The sequence below is a fragment of the Colletotrichum gloeosporioides genome (genome assembly GCF_011800055.1).
Source record: "Colletotrichum gloeosporioides strain Lc1 chromosome Unknown consensus_7, whole genome shotgun sequence".
Taxonomy (NCBI): Eukaryota; Fungi; Ascomycota; class Sordariomycetes; order Glomerellales; family Glomerellaceae; genus Colletotrichum; species Colletotrichum gloeosporioides.
Window position 1 is genome coordinate 1,662,472 of NW_025544652.1, and position 17,097 is coordinate 1,679,568.

The window sequence follows — 17,097 nt, forward strand, 5'->3', positions numbered from 1 at the left end:
TGTTTCTGACTGACAGCTGTTCGGGGGTACAGCGCTTTGTAAGATGTTTGTTCGAGAAGAGTGTCATTGTCGTATAAGTAGAGCTCGTCTTTCTCTGGAAGCCTGAGGTTTTTGGATCATCATCACTCAGACAGACCAACAACACAAGCAACCCACAACCGCTTCCTCGTACATTCTCCCTTCCCAAGCCATACACATTTTCCATCCATAGCCAGCCCACCCACCCAGAAGATCACCAACACCGCAATCATGTCCGGCATGTACTCCAGCTTCTCCAACTCCATCACCGGCGACAAGCAACACAGCTACGCCGTCCTCTCCGCCATTCAGCAAGGCGCCGCCGCCCAGGGCTCTCAGACACAGTCCTCTTACGGCCAACAACATCGCAAGGACTCCGACGCCGCCTCAATCTCCAGCTTCGGCAGCTCGGTCACTCTTCTGAAGGACAAGCTGCACCGTTCTCACGATAACAATGCCTCATCCTCAAAGAAGTCTTCTTCCCTGATTGCTCGCCAGCGCGCCGCTGGTGACGCCAGCGGCCAGGTCCTCCAGAACCAAGTACGCCTTTCACTTTAATACTGGTCCCCAGAGACACGCGTACCATGCGACACGAGATGTACCTCGAATGGTTTCCTCGTGCTCTGGTTCGCGTCTTTTTGTCTTTTTTCAAGCCATGAATTTCTGACATGATTTCTCCCTTTGCAGTCAGAATACTGGTCCTCTTCCATTCGCAACGACCTGTAGAGCAAAGAAACGATGGGCGAAAAGCAGTACAGTGGCTTCAAGAAGCGATAGTAACTGCCCGCGGGATGCTGCTACAGCCCCGCTGAACTGTGTTGATTATTTGGGCTGGGAATCTTTCGAGGAGTGTTGGCGTTTCTTTTGTATTAGACGGGTGCGATATACGGGTCGGCGCTAATACTAGTGGTATGACTCCCACAGGGGGCATTCTCTTGTTGGCCGGGGTTGTTCCTTGTGGCAATTTCGACGAGAAAAGTTGATCAAATTGAAGGTGCAAGTCTTGGGTATTTTATCAATACAAATATTGGACTGTTGATGGGCAGTCTTTATTCTCCCATGTCAATCAATCAGCTCAAAAGCTCTCATCGAGAATATCTTCGTTCATCTTGACCATCGTAGGACTATATTCCGGGCTCTCCGGTTCGGCGCCTGCCGTCATCAGAATATCGTCCACTATGCGCTTGCTGGCTTCCCGAGCTAGTATTCCATTAGCAAACAGCGTTCGCACGAGTCTACAAAATGTGTGACTTACCTGGCGTCTGAAGCAACTTCGATTGTGGCAGCGCAAACTGGATCGTCTTCGGCGGACTCATGCCCCCATATAGCCCCTGTTCCTCGTCGCTGTCGCTCTCCCAGTTGATCTCGTACTTGTCCTTTGCTAGACCAGCAGCACCCATGTCTGTCGTGGTGGTGTCGTCATCGTAGGCACTCCGGAAAATAGGCTTGCTGGCGAAGACGTCCTTGGTCTTCCGGCCCGTAACAGGCGTCTGGACGCTGACACCGGGGGTGCGGGGACCTGCAGCTGCTGTGGCTGCAGCGAGACGCCTGGACTTGGCGGGTGACATGAAAGCCTCGCTTCGCAACGTCGGAACAGCCATGACTGGCGACGACATGGGCGAGTCCTGGCGTTTCCACGTGGGTACATCTTCCTCCTCTTTGGGCTTCGCTTCTCGCTTCAGCGGAGAGACGCGATAGGTAGGGCCCTTGTGCGGTGTGGCCTGGATACGGAATGTCTTGTCGAGCATGCGGTGCATCAGAGGGTCCTTGTGAGGCTGCGCAGACTGTTGACCGGCTGGGGCGAGCGATGTTCGAGGCGTCATCGACATGTCTGGCAAACGGGCAGTGTGCTGTGCAAAGAGAATCGTCGAGTCTTCGCCGATGCCAAGGTCTTCGTCCTCATCGTCCTCTTCATGCGGTGCCGGCGGCTCGCCCTTGAGTTCGCGCTTGAGCGCCTCGTAGGGAGACTCGAGGCTGGAGAATTGAGTCTGAATAGTCTTGGTCTTGGGAAGACGCGGGGTGCTACCCGTCAGGTCATCATCGCCGCCGATCATGGACTCCTCGGCTTGAAATGTAGACTCGGGGGCTGATGCTGTCGAGTCGTCTTCGGCGCCGTCCTCGCGTCGTGGGGTGTAATTGACCGACGTCTCGTCTTGAACGGTGGATTCCTCGTTGGCCGCGGTCTCGTCCTCATCGTTTGCGAGCTCTTCGTAGCCAGAAAGCGACACGTTGGCCGAGGCCTCGAAGAATTGCTTCCAGAACTATATACTGAAGTTAATTTCGCCTTTAACCAAGGAAAGATTGGACGCACCTTGGAAGCCTCCCAAACGTTTCTAGAGTTCTCGCCATATTGCTCAACGATGGGCAAAATGCTTGTGGTCACGATCCGGTGAGCTTTGCTGAAGTTGGAGTCGATCTCTGAAGCACATTCGGTCAGTCGTTATGTCATACTGCTTGATAGACCAATAGTTCTTCAATAAAACCAAATTACCTTGCAGCGTCAGAGTAATAGACTGCTCGAGCTTCTCCAGCTCTTCCGTGAGAGTCAAGTTGCGTGCTGAGGGGCCTGGGCGAGACATGTTGTCTGCATGCGATACAGAGTATAGCCGTTGCAAAATATCGGTCGCAAGAGCAGCTGCGTTTGTTTTGTTCAGGTGCGTGTTTCGTCCAATGATGGAAAGTAGTCAACAAACGCGGACCTCAATAGTGGGACACGCGATGCGGGGGGCACTGACGCCACGGCATCGCTGGCAAACATGTGGCGGGGCACTTTACTTACCTACCTCCTTAGGTAGAAACACAGCCCAGACAAGGCTTGCCTAACTTTAAGCTCCGTAGTCATTCATGAAGGACCGGATTTCCAGCACTTCGGCAATTTTTGTCTTGCGAAAGCCCGTATTCTCAATGTTGCAGACGAGTGCACCAAAGATTTGTTTATTTGTCTAGCACTAGGGTATCTCTGCATCAACCGACTCGCCAATCCTTGTCCATCATGCCTTCGAGTAATAACTGAACATGTCGAGTTTCAGCACCAGTTGAGCGATAGGGTTGTTGTCCAACGCATCGATTCTTTCTGAACCTTCCTTGTCGCCAGCAACATCCTTCTTGCCGCCGTAGTCTCCCTTCTCGCTGAGTCCTTTGCAGACCGTCAGGAAAACCTCAACGTTTCGTCTGAAGGTCTTATACAAGCCCTTGGCCGTCGCATCGCCCTGGCTACGAGAGCTTCGCCCGTCGGCCCGGAGCCTCGCGAATTTGGCAAACTTGAGTATGACTCTAAATATGTCATCGAGCAGCTTGAGAATGGGCTGCTGTCTCTTCCTCAAGAGCAGTGCCAGCATGATCCGATCAAGAACCTGGGAGTGCTGCTCGCGCAGGCGATCGGGACTGATGGCCGATCCTGACAGTGTCGTCACCTCGTCGCTTTTCAAGTCTGCCTCTACTTTGTTCAGGAGACTTCCAAACGCCCGCCATGGCATCTCAATTCCAATGTCGAAGATGTAGCTGCTGATGCCCGCCACAAAGTGACGAGCCTCATAGCAAAAACGGACCGAAACATCCTCAACGTCGTGCCATCCAGACTCTCTGGCTGTGACATCCCGGAAGAGCCGGTTGACTGTATACTGCATCCGCGAGACGCGCAGCAGCAGTTTGAAGATCCGATCATACTGCACCAGTATGATTGGCGTGATGATGGATCCCAATGCCTGGGGAGGCTTGTAAGATAGCCGAAGAAAGTCAAGTGCCTCCAGTCCATCCGGATCCATGCATTTATCGATTTCCTCGTTGGATAGGCTTCGCACACCGAAGCTGAGATCGCCGGGAAGTTCATGGGCTTCGCCATCTCGTGATTGAGATGAGCCCCCTTTCACAGGGCCTTCGTAACTCTCAGTCAAGACGCCCATCAGCGCTAGGCGCAGCTCTGAACTGGCAGGAGGCCATGTATTTCTGCCACTAAGCCTTAGGCCCATTACTCCACCTTGATGAGCGACGCCGGCCTGTCTCTCGGCCGTCTCGAGGTCTGGATCAAATAGTGCGTGAGAGAGGCGGCTGCAGAAGAATCCGTTTCCAAGGAGCTGGAATTCCTTTTGCAAGCTCAGGTGCTGTCTGAGGTCATGGGACGTGAACAGTAACTTCAAGCTCTCTCTGCCGACGACCTTTGATTGGACTGAGATGATGGAGCCGAATGAAAGAACTGGAAGCAGAGACCAGTGAGGGGTGAAGTCGGTACCGGCGTTTCCAGCCTCTGTCCTGACATCAGCCAGGCGCTCCCTGATGATGATTCCCAACGGATCCTCCGCAGTCGAGTCGCCCATGGGCTGTTCAAAATCCTGTATAGATGCCTCCAGCCGATTCTGCAATTGGATTTCGTCGAGACCAAAGAACTGTAGCTGGTACCCCGTCGAACCGCCCATAGGCCATCTCGGCATCTCGAGGTTAGTGAGCGTTTCTGGGCCATGTTGCTGAATAGCATCCCGCAGCTCATTCTCGTACGAATGAACCTTACTCTCTAAAAGAACTATGGCGTCCCAGTCGAAGAGCCACTCAAGCGTAGGTGGTCGACTTGACGAGACGGTTCTTGAGTGTGCCAAGGGATGACTCGGGTGGGTAGTTCTGATGAACCGAAGGTTTCGTCCAACCTCGAACAGGGATTTGACTATATCATCAGGCATGAAGCTGGGTATCCGTTCAGTATCTAAACGGTAATCGACCTCGTCAACCTCGTCTCCAAAGTCATCAATGTAAGTCTCGGACTCGACCTTGATAAAGCCTTTCTGCCTGCCGACTTCATGCTTGCCTAAAGGAACGCCGACTTCACGTCGAGTGCCAATCCACTCCTCGACCAACTCGATCCAAGGTCGCGAGACCCGCCGCAAGACTTCGCGCATCATATCTCTCAGGTGTATTTCGGCATACTCTGCCGATTGTGCTTGTTGGTATACGATGACAAATACGTCCTCATCTAGGTGACCACGTCGTATTTTGGCCACCAGAGAATCGAACTGCTTTAGGATGGTGTACGTTTGGCCAATGAGTGACTGGACCTGAAGAATCGACCTCGGTGACTGGTGGTGCAAGGCAATGCTGCTCTGAATGACCAACAGCGCCTTGTCCACAGAGCTTGCCAAAGCTACCCGGCATGGTGTTGGATGTTTCTTGTACGTTGTTTCGACAAATTGTCGTAGTCTCCGATAGGTGTTTCCACATCTTAAACATGCTTTCTGAACCTCCTGAATAGTCTTTCCAGAGTAGCCCGAGATCCTGATCTTTGGAAGGGCCGGCTTGAACGTAGTTGTCTCCTCTTCCCATGAGAAGAAGACCGATTCTCTGCCAAGAGCCAGAGACAACAGCGCGTTACAATAAGGTCTCGTCTCCACCACACTGAAATCAAAACTCCCGAGTCTCAATGGGTCTTGATCAAAACCCATCAGAGCGTCAGTTGCTCCAGGGCCAGCTTCCGTTATGAATAAGGGCTTCGTCCACGACGAATTGGGTGCCTCGAAATGATTCCATGTTTTGTACTCTGGCGGCCGTAGCGTTGGCTTGTCGAGCGCCATCCATAGGTCGCGAAGATCAAAGCCATTCTCAAGCAGTGGTTCCTCCTGCTCTTCCTCCTGCTCTTCCTCCGGCGCATCGGCGGCGCTTGAGTCGTCTCGTTCCGCGCCAGGATCTATCGTAGGAAGTGCAAAGAGCTTGTTCGGTTGGTCTTCGGGTAGCTTCCATAGTGGTGAAGCTTCCGTTTCTACAGAACGTATTGGTCAGAAAGACTCAAAGACTGCTTCTGATAAAACTCACCATTTAGTTCAAGCGCAAAGAAACCATTGTCGTCCTTGGGAAGTTCCCACTGTGGTGGTTCCCAGAAATCTGGGATCGCAAAGACGTCGGCAGTTTCGTCCTGCGCGAACATGATCATGAGATCGTTGAAGAAGGCTTGTGGTGTAGCATTGATGTAAACAGATCTTGAGTGCAGGCTGCCGACAGTAACATCGCAAGGCCAGGTCGTAAGTGTCGTCGCACCCTTCTTGCACACCGCAATGAAGCCTAGGCAAGGAGTAAATAGCCTAGCCCCGCGACGCGCCAGTCGCGTCATACTTTACAGGTACAAAGCACTAAAGATGACCCTTGCATTGGATGAAAGCTAGTGGCTACCCCCCGCAAATCGGCTCCTGGCGGCTCAGAAAATAAAAATCCATAACAAGTGGAAGCATTCCTGGGCAGACCTGCCGTGCGTTAGACTAAGCTCGACCGACGACCGAAGCTCCAATTCCACTCTTGGACCTTTCTCTACCTTTGCAACCTTCAACACTTTCACAATCACGACATTACGGCTCATAAACTCGAAGCGCAATTGGAAGGCTGCATTCATTGCCCCGAACATACGCGCTTTGGTCTATCACAAACTCTCTCGACGCAGCTACGATGCCGCCCAAGAAGAAGGCGCGAAGCAGCGTCTCAGCTGTCGCGACGCCGACGCCAGCTCGCGACGACGATGCCATGGATGTCGACACCCCGACGGCCGACACCCCAACAGCTGCTGCGCCGATTGTCAAACCCTCCGCAGACGAATGGCCAAATAATCATTGGACTGACGACCAGTTGTCATCACTTTTCAAGGGCGTCATCAGATGGAAGCCGGCGGGTCAGTCTGCTTGGAGGATCTCTATGTTTACAGTGATGAACTAAAGCTAACACACTTCTTTGCAGGTATGCACAAACATTTCAGAATGATTGCCATCAGCGAGCACCTCCGGAATCACGGTATCGGTCCAGAAGTATGTCCACACACGCGCATCCCCCATATCTGGCAGAAACTTCGCACCTTGTATGATCTTCCGACTATAGACCAGCGCGAGGATTACTTCGATGCCCAGGATGACGAAAACTACGATAAACGGTTCAAAGAATTTACTCTACCCCCTGGCGAGTTCTACGATATGCAATTGGAGCGCCTCCTGGCAGACCCAAGCGAAGCCCCTACATCTCCCGGAGCGTTGGAGCTTACGCCACCGCCGCCATCCCCTGGCGGTAGCAATGCTGGGACCAGCAGAAGGAGAAAGCGCGCTTCCACTGTCACCAAGACTCGCGCCAGCACTGTTGAGGACACGGAGGATGGCGGTACGGACGTCGCATCGCCACCGCCAAAGTCTGCCAGGGTAGCCAGAAGCCAGAAGCGGGCTGCTGGCAAGGCCAAGGCGGCAGAGAAAGCGGAAAAGGCTGAGAAGCCTGAGAAGGCTGAAAAAGTCGAAAAAGCTGAAAAGGTGGAGAAAGCTGGCAAGAACTCAAAGGCTCAGTCTACTAAATCTTCCTCTTCCTCCTCCTCCGAAGACGATGAGGAGAACGAAGAGGAGGACGAGGAAGACGAGGAGGAGCAAGAGGACGAAGATAATGAGGAGGGAGAAGAGGAAGAAGAGGACGAGGAAGAAGGCAGCGACAGCGGAAGTGGCTCCGACGAGGAAGAAGATGAGGAAGAGAGCGCTGAGGAGAGCGGTGCACCAGTATCAAGGACCCGAGGAGCTGCTCGTGGTCGTGGAAGAGGCAGGGGACGGGGCAGAGGAAGGTCGCGGGGGCGGTGAGTAGGTTCACAGTCACCAATCGTATGAAGTGGTTGGTCGGAATGGCGTATGGACTATGATACCCGTCGCAGGGCGCGACAACACACGATGGACGAGCACGGTGGTATTAGTATGCATCATTATTGGCGTTAGAGCCCGACAGGCATTAGACGGTGTGGTTTGTCACAAAAATTACATTAGAAAGGCCAAGTCTATGGGTATCAAGAAGAGGAAGAGCAATCATTCATAGCCCAGATTTCAGAAGACGTCAAGGCTGCTTCGCTGGCAAGTTGGCCGTCCCCAGCATTTCCCACTCGCTGTGAAACGTTAACCTCTCCCTCCATTGTCGACCAACGTCGTAAATATCTTCCACGTCCTTCATGCCCCTCCGACCGCGCTCAGCTAGGGTCGGCTTCACCAGCGGTTCCGGGGGTTGCCGTTGCAAAAGCCTCCACATCTCTGCCTCGGCTTCGTAAGATGCTTTTGCATCCCTGGCCTCGGCGGAAGCCTCCTGTTCCCGCTCGTTTCTGATCCTATGCTTCAGGGCCTCTCTTGTGCGGTGCGTTTCTGGGAAATCGTACGCGGAATATTTGAGTACCTCTTTGGCTTCTTCGTTGACTTCAAACTCAGCATCGTCCATCATAACAGAAGACTCGCTGTCCGAGTTCTCAGACGCCGAGTTATCGGACTCAGAGGACTCAGAAGACTCGCCAGTTTCAAGCTTGAATCCTGGCGTCACAGACCTGCTGCCCGCATCTGACGGGTCAGAAGATCCTGACTCCTGGCGCAGAGTGTGTTCCACCTCATCGTAGGACATTGGCTGCTCCTCTTCGTCGAGTGATTCCGTAACATCCCCTTCATCCTGAACGTCAACCTCATCGTTCACGACTTCCAGGCGTAGCCTACGCGCGCAAAGAACCCAGAACTCATTGCTGTTCGGCTTCATGCCCAGCGAGGCCACCGCCGCGTCAACATCCTTCCGCCGGACGAGACCCCTCACTGTGGGATCCACCTTCCTCTTCGCCCTGATCCGAGACTCAGCCATAAAGAGCGTGGTCAGGACAATTTTTTTGGTGATTGACACGAGAAGTGAATGGAAATCCTGTAGTGCGGTAGCTCTGATACTTGGCGGCTCTTCGCTAACGAACTGCCAATTATTTTCGGCGTGGGGAGCGTTCATGAAGATCTCCTCCGGAAGCCGAAGGAATTCCTTGACGCGAAGAACTTCCGTGAACTCAAGGCCATGGTGATTTGCGAAATCCGGGTCTTTCTTGAGTCCGTGGCCCCCTTCAATGCGCCTCGCAAGCTCTGGGGTAATGTTCCAGCACTCGCCCCATTTCTTCTGTTCGGCGAGCTCTTCGTGCCTTTCTTGCCTAAATGACAAAGCATCGGCTGCCTCGTCAAGGGCGTGACAGCATGGTTGACTGATTTCGACCGCTGCCGGGTAGTCCGCCAGTTCCGCAAGGTATTCCAGGCGGTGATCCTGTTCTCGCTCTCTCCTCTCTACCACGTCCTGGAGCAAGGCGATGTACTGGTGAACCTCGATCTCGCTTTTCGTTGGTATCCTCTGCGCAATCCCTTGGAGGTCATCTTTTCCGAGCCTGGCGAGCGCCTCAAAGAACAGCTTCTTCTCGAAAGGAGTCCAAAATGTCATGCCGATCTGGGAAGGTGGCAGCTCCTCTTCCGTGCCGCCTTCGATTTGGTTCACGGCATCTGCAATGTCTGCATTCAGAAGATCGAGATAAGCGTTGTTGAAGAGTCCTTTGTGGCGCTTGAGAATCGGTTCGACTGCCGTGCCAGATGCCCGTCGCTTTTGGGATGAGCGGCCACGATTGACAGAAGCCACGTCGTCGTGGGACGAGCCTCGTAGCACTTCTGCTCCAATAAGATCCACCTCTGTTGATTCAAGAGGGACATTCTCGTGTGGTCCAGTACGTGTCTCGTCTAGTGAAAAATCGGCGTCTGGATCCATGCTCGTCTTCGTTCAACGCCCTGAAGTCGACGATCTTGCTCGGGCGATATGAGAGGTACATGTTGCGATGATAAATATATCTCGATGCCAGATCAATTATGAAATGACACCTCAGGCTTGTGAGAGAAATTTAAGAACAAAGGGGTTGCGGTTGCCCTACGGATGCATGTGATGTGAGGTTCTCATGAGGCGAAGGTCTCTTGAGAGTGAAGATTTCCTTGTAGGGAATCGCTCAGACGAAAGTATCCCCAGTATTTGTGCCGCTAGCAGGTTCACACCCGATTGCCTGTGTGGATGCGTTATGGGTGGTAGGTACACTGTAGCCACCTAGGTAGGTACCCGTGTCGACCGCCAGCTGAATTTATGGGTCTTGTTCTCAGTCTCTGATTGGAAGGTCTCTCCAATCCTAGCCAATTCTCCTAGATTCCGGACTGCATCGATGGTGATTCTAATCGTCTATCGCCATCAACATGGGAATCGACCAAAAATGTTGTCATCTTTCTTTGGGAAGATACTGAGGACACAAACAACGGGTAGAATCCTAAGCCAAGCGGGACGTTTCATCCCCAAGAAACAGCCTCTTCACACTCAACGGTTCTTAAGCACCAAGATCCAGCTGAGAAGCTACCAAGAAGACTGCATCCAGTCGGTTTTACAGTCCCTGCAAAATGGACATAAAAGGCTGGGCATTTCGCTGGCCACTGGCAGCGGCAAGACTGTGAGCTCAGATTGTTCCCTGGCAACGCATGTAGAACAGGACTCATACTCAGCAGGTCATCTTTACTCAATTGATAGAGAGGATACAGCCAAGGCAAGACCGCGCCACGCAGACTCTCATCCTCGCCCATAGGAGAGAGCTCGTGGAGCAAGCTGCGAGGCACTGCACCAATGCGTACCCAGACAAGTCCGTCGACATTGAGATGGGGTCTCTGCATGCCACGGGCACTGCAGACATTACCGTTGCTAGCCTCCAGAGCATCACATCCGGAGAACGACTGGATAAGTTCGACCCCGAGAGATTCAAGCTGGTCCTCGTTGACGAGGCTCATCACATCGTTGCTCCCGGATACATGCGCGTACTCCGTCATTTCGGCCTTGACACCAAGCAGGCCGACTCTCCCTCCCTCGTGGGCGTGTCGGCCACCTTTTCACGGTTCGACGGCCTGAAACTCGGCGCTGCTATTGACGAGATCGTCTACCACAAGGACTACGTAGACATGATCGGCGATAAATGGCTGTCAGACGTTATCTTTACTACAGTCGAATCGACAGCCGACATATCCAAAGTCAGGAGCGGTGCCAACGGCGACTTCCAAGCAGGAGAACTCTCCAAGGCCGTCAACACCGAGAAAATTAACGAAATCACCGTGCGAAGCTGGCTTGCAAAGGCAGCAGAAAGAAAGTCGACTCTCGTGTTCTGTGTCGACCTGGCTCACGTCGCGGGACTGACGCAAACGTTTCGCAAACACGGATTCGACGCAAGATTCGTGACTGGTGATACGCCAAAAGTGGAAAGAAGTACCATCCTGGAAGCATTTCGGGGGGGAGAGTTTCCCGTGCTTGTAAACTGCGGAGTGTTCACCGAGGGGACGGATATCCCAAACATTGACTGCGTCATTCTCGCTCGTCCCACGCGATCTCGGAACCTGCTCGTACAGATGATTGGCAGGGGCATGAGGTTACACAAAGGCAAGACGGACTGCCATGTCATTGACATGGTTTCCAGTCTTGAGACTGGCATCGTCACAACACCGACGCTCTTCGGCCTTGATCCGGGGGAGATTGTTGACCAGGCGTCGACGGCGGATATGCGTAAGACTAGTGAGAGAAGGGAGGCAGGAAAGATTCGACAGCACCAAGCTTACGACGCGCCCTCAAGCTCTCAATCCGTGTCCGCGGGCTCGGTCACTTTTACCGACTATAACTCTGTGTTCGATCTCATCGAGGATGCATCGGGGGAGAAGCACATTCGGGCCATCAGCCATTATGCCTGGGTACAGGTTGGCTTGGACAAATATGTTCTCTGTGCCCCCAACGGCAGCTTCATCAGGATTTCCAAGCTGGATGTCGAGGGTGGGAAAAACCAGCCAGCTTGGCAGGCTGTTGAGGTCAGGGCCCTTCCGCCTGGCATTTCCAAGTCACCATTTGCTGCTCCGAGAGAACTCTTAAGGGCCGCCACGTTCACCGACGCCGTGCACGGCAGCGACAAATACGCCTCGGAAGTATTTCCTCATGTATTCATCCACCGGTATCAGCGCTGGAGAAAGGGGCCGCCGACTCAGGGGCAACTCGACTTCCTCAACAAGCTGCGTACGAAACAAGAACCGTTGACAGCCGAGGATGTGGACAAGGGCAAAGCAACTGATATGATCACCAAGATGAAGCACGGGGCGAGGGGCAGGTTTGCCAATATCATGACGGAGAAACGGCGTGTGGAACGCCACAGCCAGAAGAAAGCCCAGCAAGAGGCACGGGAAAAGGTGTCGGTTGGGCCTATATCGTCATGAGAGACTGGAACGTCAAGAAACACCGTTCTCACTATTCTGGATTATACCCAACTCAAACGTAAAGCAGCGTTGTGAATAGAATACAAAATTTGTCATGTACAGATAGAATATACGACGAAAACTCAAGCAATCAGTTGATAATGCCTGGCCAGTGTGAGACCAATGGGCATACATATTGGCGGGGACGAGAATGGCGTTGACTAAGCAGCACTCAACCCGTAATGTTCTCTTGCCGACGGCCTGGTGGTCCTGATAGCATGTCAAACTCAAGAATCACATTCGAACTCGTCTTTCACAATATCACATACGACAGCGGTTGATCGACCATGGGTATCATTGCATGTCAAGGCCAACCTGAAAGGTGCGCTTAGGTATGTGTACAGTTTCCATCTTCATCACTCCCGCCTGCAGATCAACCAGCCGCTAAATGTTGCGCCGTCTTGTCCGCCGCCATGACAATCTTTTCGTTCTCCGCTTGGCGGCGTCGCCGGGCCGACCCCCATACAAAGAGCATGAACCTTTTTTTCCATCTTGCCACCTAAGCAACCAACACTGTAGTCCGGTTCGTAGCCAACCGCGCATCGTGTTAATGAAGCCGTAGACTGCGGAACCTGATGACTGAGATGCCGATTTGGGGCAGTAGGAGAAACCGCACGACCCGCTAAACCCTTCTCTTTTTGATATCTTCATTTGACTGCCATCGTCTCTGCTGACGACGTCGTCTGAAGATCATGAAAGCATCAAGCATACGAAAACAACCGCGTACAAGGTATCTTTTCTTTTTTGTCCTCAGTCTCTCGACGTTGGGGGTATAAAGAGTGGACGTGAAATCGTGCCGAGACAAGGAACCATCAAAACCCAAAAAAGAAACACTGAGAAATTCGACTGAAATCAGATAAAACACAACGAGAGCAAAGCACGAGAGCAACGCAACGCAAAACAGCAGAAACTTCGGCCGACCGATGCATCAGAAGCGACGTTCCGGGTATTGTACGCCAGGGTATATCCAGCCGGGGTATTTTGCACGTAGAGGTTCTAAGACGGGAATCTAACGGAAAGGTCCGATGGGACCGGGGTATCCAGAATTCGTAGAATGAGACGTAGAAGGGCGTCCGCTGTCGCCGGACGCACGAGTGCTGTGACGGGGCGTAACGTCACCAGGTTGGGGAATGGTCAGTTTGTCCGAACCATTCCCGAGGGGCCTGTGGGCCCAAGGGTTGTCGTCGTCTGGAAGATTGACGCCGCTATCGTTCCAGGGGTTGCGATCCGCATTAAAGCTGCGGGTAGACTCGATCGAAATAAGAGAAGACTTGGAAACATTGCTGGATCCTTTGAAAAAGTTGCCGTTCGTCGAGTGGGAGCTGTTCTTGCGGCGGTCGAGGAAAGACGAAATGGAGGTCATGCTGCCGGGCTTACGCAGGCGGTCGAAAATGGTGCTTCGCTCGCGAGCGACCTCGCCCTCGAAAGCGGCCTTGGTGGGAGAATCGGCGGCAATGGTGGCAGGAGCATGCTGAAGGAGCTTCGAGTCGAAGTATTGGAGGGAGTCCTCGAAAGAGTCCGACTTGGGACGGGGAATCGATCCCTTGAGAATGGTGACCTCGACACCAGCAGTGGCGAACTGTGCAAGCAAAAAGTCAATGGCATCGCGGAGGCCCCCAGCGTTGTTGCGTGTGAACGTCCAGCGCAAAGCGATGGCTGGGAGACCATCCTCAGAGTCGGCATCCTGGTGGACGGACACTTCGACTTCGTACTGGGTCTTCAACTTGGGGACAAGATCGTGAGCAAAGCTCGGCGATTCAAGGAATTTGATGAGCTCCGGAGTGCGAGTGAGAACGAGCTCGTGGTTATCAGGCACCATGCCCTAAGATCTGTCAGTATTTGCTCTGCGGGTGAGGGGCAAATTGGTTGCCGATCCTTACCAAAAACTCGTCCACGCAATGAGGGACCTGCCACTGCGGGCCAGTCACGGTCACCTCATCGCTGGCTTGTTCGGTGCTTGGGAAGACGATCTTGCAGTTGTACTTGCTCTCCAGTTCATCAATGTCACTGAGACGTGCAAGGAGCTGGCGATGGTACAAACGGTCGACGTTCACGATCTGAGAGGTGTACTCCGAGTCCTAGTAGACATGTTAGTGAGGGGCAGCACAGTCATCGCTGGGGAAACTCACGGCTCTGTCGACCATCTCCAGAATCTCGTTCTTAACGGCATCGAGATTCTGGGCGTTCCTGGCAGGCGTGCGGCAAATGACGTTGTCGACCTTGACATCGTCGTCTTCGCGGCCCATGCCGCCTCGGTCCATTGCATTCGAGAACTTGACGAAGACAGAGTGCTTCTTCATGATGCGCTGAATGTGCTGTCCTCCGATGCCAATGATGCGCTTGTGGTACTGGTCAGGGACATGGAAAGAGATGGAAGCGGGCATCTCTTGCTCAACAAGGGTCAGGCCCTGCTTCATCGAGTCGTAGCTAGCGGCCATGACATCAATGTTGAAGTTGTACTCATTGAACCCGTCGAAGATGATCTGGACGCTGCTCTGGCCCATGATCTTGTTGATCTTTCCGTTCTTCTTGCCGCTGACGAATTCCTTATGCTCATTGGCAAGCTCGATCTTGACGCGAATTTGGTACTGAGACTGCACGAGGAACTTAATCTCGGACATGACCATCAGAGCCGCCTTCACAGAGTCGTCAGATCCAGTGATGGAGAAGTTCATCTTATCGAAAGATAGATCGGCATCCGAGTTCGCACAAACATCGCCGAGCATGGTTCTGACGTCAGCGGGGTTGGGGAGCTGCCGGCTGTCAGGCTGCTGGATCCACCAAGCCGCACTGTAGAATTGTCCAGCCTGTGGCATCATGTCAGAACTTATGTCAGAACTTATGTGAGGAAGGATAGTCATCGCCGTCCAGACTTACCAAAGCCATGATCTCGCGTACGGTGCGCTCGACATGCAGTCCTTCGCTGCCTTGGACTCGGACCATGTTGCGCTGGCTTGCAAGAGGCGGGAACAAGATGTAGGTGCCGTTTGCCTCGAGAATCTTGCGGACCTTGTCGAGGCGCGTCAGGAGGACGCTATCAATCTTGGCAGGCGCGATAGTGACATCCTTCATGTACAGCCTAATGCGCGAAACAGTCTCATGGAGCTTCTGCTTAGCCAGTTCAATGGCCTGAGGGCTTTCTCCCGTGATGAAGATGTCCGTTGGGTCTCTGCGGCTGGCGCCAGGAGGACAGTAACGGTACATCTGAGAGAAAGGCGGCGGGAAGTAGATGGCGGTGCCGGTGGAAGACTCGATGAGCTTAATGTTCTTCCGGTGGCGGCCGCAAACGAGCTGGTGAATGGACAGGTCGAGCTTGGTGGCATCGACGACTCGGCCGAGCTGTATTTTCGGTCAGCAAGCTGAGACAGAAGCCAGCCAACGATTGGGCAGGCATACCAGAGTGTCAATTTGGATGAGGACACGGGCCTTTGCATGCTCGACAGAGAGAATGTCGCCGTAAATGGCGACCCTCCATCTCTGATCAACGCGCATCTCAGCATCGCCCGTCATGCCGTCAACCATGGGAGTCAGCTTGGGGCCAAGGAGAAAAATGTCGACCCCGCAGTACTTGGAAATGTAATCCAGAGTGTCGGTAACTTGCTGTTTCAGAGCTCCGGCAGTGAGATCACAGACAAGATGACCCTCCACATCGACCGTCGTACAACGCTAGATTGGCATTCGTTAATCCACGCATTTTTACCCAGCTCCTAATCGTCGAATAAACCTACCAGGACAGTCTGGTTGTCGTTCAAGATCGTCTCCCTGCTCTTGTGAACCATTTCCGGCGTACCCGAAAGGCACACGGTGGTGACCTGTTGTCCCTTTGCGTTCTTGGGCGAGGTAGAAATGACGTGAGCCTCGATCTGGAAGGGGCCGCTGGTGATGTCCTTGCAGACCTTGCGGAGGTTCGCGAGGTTCTGGGTGTGGACGGGCAGCTCGTGGACCCCCACGTCATCGGGAGCGTCTTCGGGATGGGTCCATCGGAGGACGGCGTCGGCGGTGGCATGGAGGATGTCCTCGGTGTTGGGACCGGCGAGGTCGGAGGCGAACGGAACGTTGAAGGAGTAGTGGATGATGGGCATCGGAGCATCGAGAGGCTGAGGTGAGCTTATTGAAGCAGCCTGCTGGGGAGCTGAGTCTCTTCTCGGGGCCATGGGGTTGATGGGCATGTTAGGACGACCCATTCCGAAGTTGGGGCTCATCCTCTCGGACCAGTGACGCATGTTTGCCAGTTTGTTCATATTGTGAGTGCAGATTGGCGGCCGGGCGAGCAAAGGGTTAGTGGACGACGAAGACGAGAGGCCGAAAGGAAGGGACCGCGAACAACAACTGGGGGGGGTATTCAGTGAAAAACAAGGGGGATTTGGGAAAGAAAAAAAGAAAAGGGGATGAGGGGAAAGAAGAGCGTAACGCTTCACGAGGCTCTCTATTCTCGCTCTCTCTCTCTCTCCTCAGGACTCGACAAGGGGCCTGTAGAGAGGGAATGTTTTGTAGGTGGTGGTTTTGAGGATGATGAGTGTGGAAGAACTGAGAAGAGGAGTCGGGAGATTCAGCCAGCGAGAGATGGTCATAGGTGGTCAAGGCCACACGGCAGACCCAGTCCAGCCAGGCCAGGCAAGGCATGGCATGGCATGGCATGGTCCGGCCACTCCCAGTCCATCCCTCTGTCCCCCCGTCCCAGTCTCGAAGGGCCCCAGTGCCCACTGCCCCCAGTGTGCAGAGCGCCCAGTCCCAGTCCAGCAACGAGCTCCACTCTGCCCATCCACCTCTCTACCTTAGCCCACTGCAGTGGTGCACCCCCCCCGTCCAGTGTCCCAGAGTTCCCCGTCCCAGTCTATCAGCAGGTATCTTGGACACCAAATGTAGCGGCAACCGCATCGGTACATCCGAGAGACGTCCAAACTGCGCGATGCAGTATGTAGCGCAGGACTTCTCTTGTTGCCCTCAGACCTGGACAGTGCCCCCTGTTCAACCAGGCCCTCAGGCGAGGACCACTAAGTTTCCCCGACGA

General features: G+C 53.6%; 6 protein-coding genes across 6 annotated transcripts; 3 read left to right on the forward strand and 3 right to left on the reverse strand.

Annotated features, from left to right (window-relative positions):
* Window positions 1-249: 249 nt before the first annotated feature.
* On the forward strand, window positions 250-795 carry GCG54_00001843 (uncharacterized protein; the record flags this gene model as incomplete). The annotated part of the gene is made up of 2 exons (XM_045401947.1): window positions 250-558; window positions 745-795. The coding sequence occupies 2 exons, from the start codon at window positions 250-252 to the stop codon at window positions 793-795; spliced, it is 360 nt and encodes a 119-aa protein (XP_045270676.1).
* A 298-nt stretch (window positions 796-1,093) lies between these two features.
* On the reverse strand, window positions 1,094-6,106 carry GCG54_00001844 (DASH complex subunit ask1; the record flags this gene model as incomplete). The annotated part of the gene is made up of 6 exons (XM_045401948.1): window positions 1,094-1,218; window positions 1,274-2,279; window positions 2,330-2,436; window positions 2,510-2,602; window positions 3,029-5,758; window positions 5,812-6,106. The coding sequence occupies 6 exons, from the start codon at window positions 6,104-6,106 to the stop codon at window positions 1,094-1,096; spliced, it is 4,356 nt and encodes a 1,451-aa protein (XP_045270677.1).
* Window positions 6,107-6,435: 329 nt separating this feature from the next.
* On the forward strand, window positions 6,436-7,589 carry GCG54_00001845 (Chromatin modification-related protein EAF7; the record flags this gene model as incomplete). Its single annotated transcript, XM_045401949.1, has 2 exons — window positions 6,436-6,655; window positions 6,721-7,589. 2 exons carry the CDS (start codon window positions 6,436-6,438, stop codon window positions 7,587-7,589), a joined length of 1,089 nt encoding a protein of 362 aa, XP_045270678.1.
* A 247-nt stretch (window positions 7,590-7,836) lies between these two features.
* GCG54_00001846 (RNA polymerase I-specific transcription initiation factor rrn5) lies at window positions 7,837-9,540 on the reverse strand (the record flags this gene model as incomplete). Its single annotated transcript, XM_045401950.1, has 1 exon — window positions 7,837-9,540. The coding sequence occupies one exon, from the start codon at window positions 9,538-9,540 to the stop codon at window positions 7,837-7,839; it is 1,704 nt and encodes a 567-aa protein (XP_045270679.1).
* Window positions 9,541-10,027: 487 nt separating this feature from the next.
* Window positions 10,028-12,047, forward strand: GCG54_00001847 (putative ATP-dependent helicase IRC3; the record flags this gene model as incomplete). The annotated part of the gene is made up of 2 exons (XM_045401951.1): window positions 10,028-10,258; window positions 10,314-12,047. The coding sequence occupies 2 exons, from the start codon at window positions 10,028-10,030 to the stop codon at window positions 12,045-12,047; spliced, it is 1,965 nt and encodes a 654-aa protein (XP_045270680.1).
* A 1,048-nt stretch (window positions 12,048-13,095) lies between these two features.
* On the reverse strand, window positions 13,096-16,327 carry GCG54_00001848 (KH domain-containing protein; the record flags this gene model as incomplete). The annotated part of the gene is made up of 6 exons (XM_045401952.1): window positions 13,096-13,908; window positions 13,967-14,164; window positions 14,216-14,893; window positions 14,964-15,425; window positions 15,483-15,752; window positions 15,815-16,327. 6 exons carry the CDS (start codon window positions 16,325-16,327, stop codon window positions 13,096-13,098), a joined length of 2,934 nt encoding a protein of 977 aa, XP_045270681.1.
* Window positions 16,328-17,097: the final 770 nt, after the last annotated feature.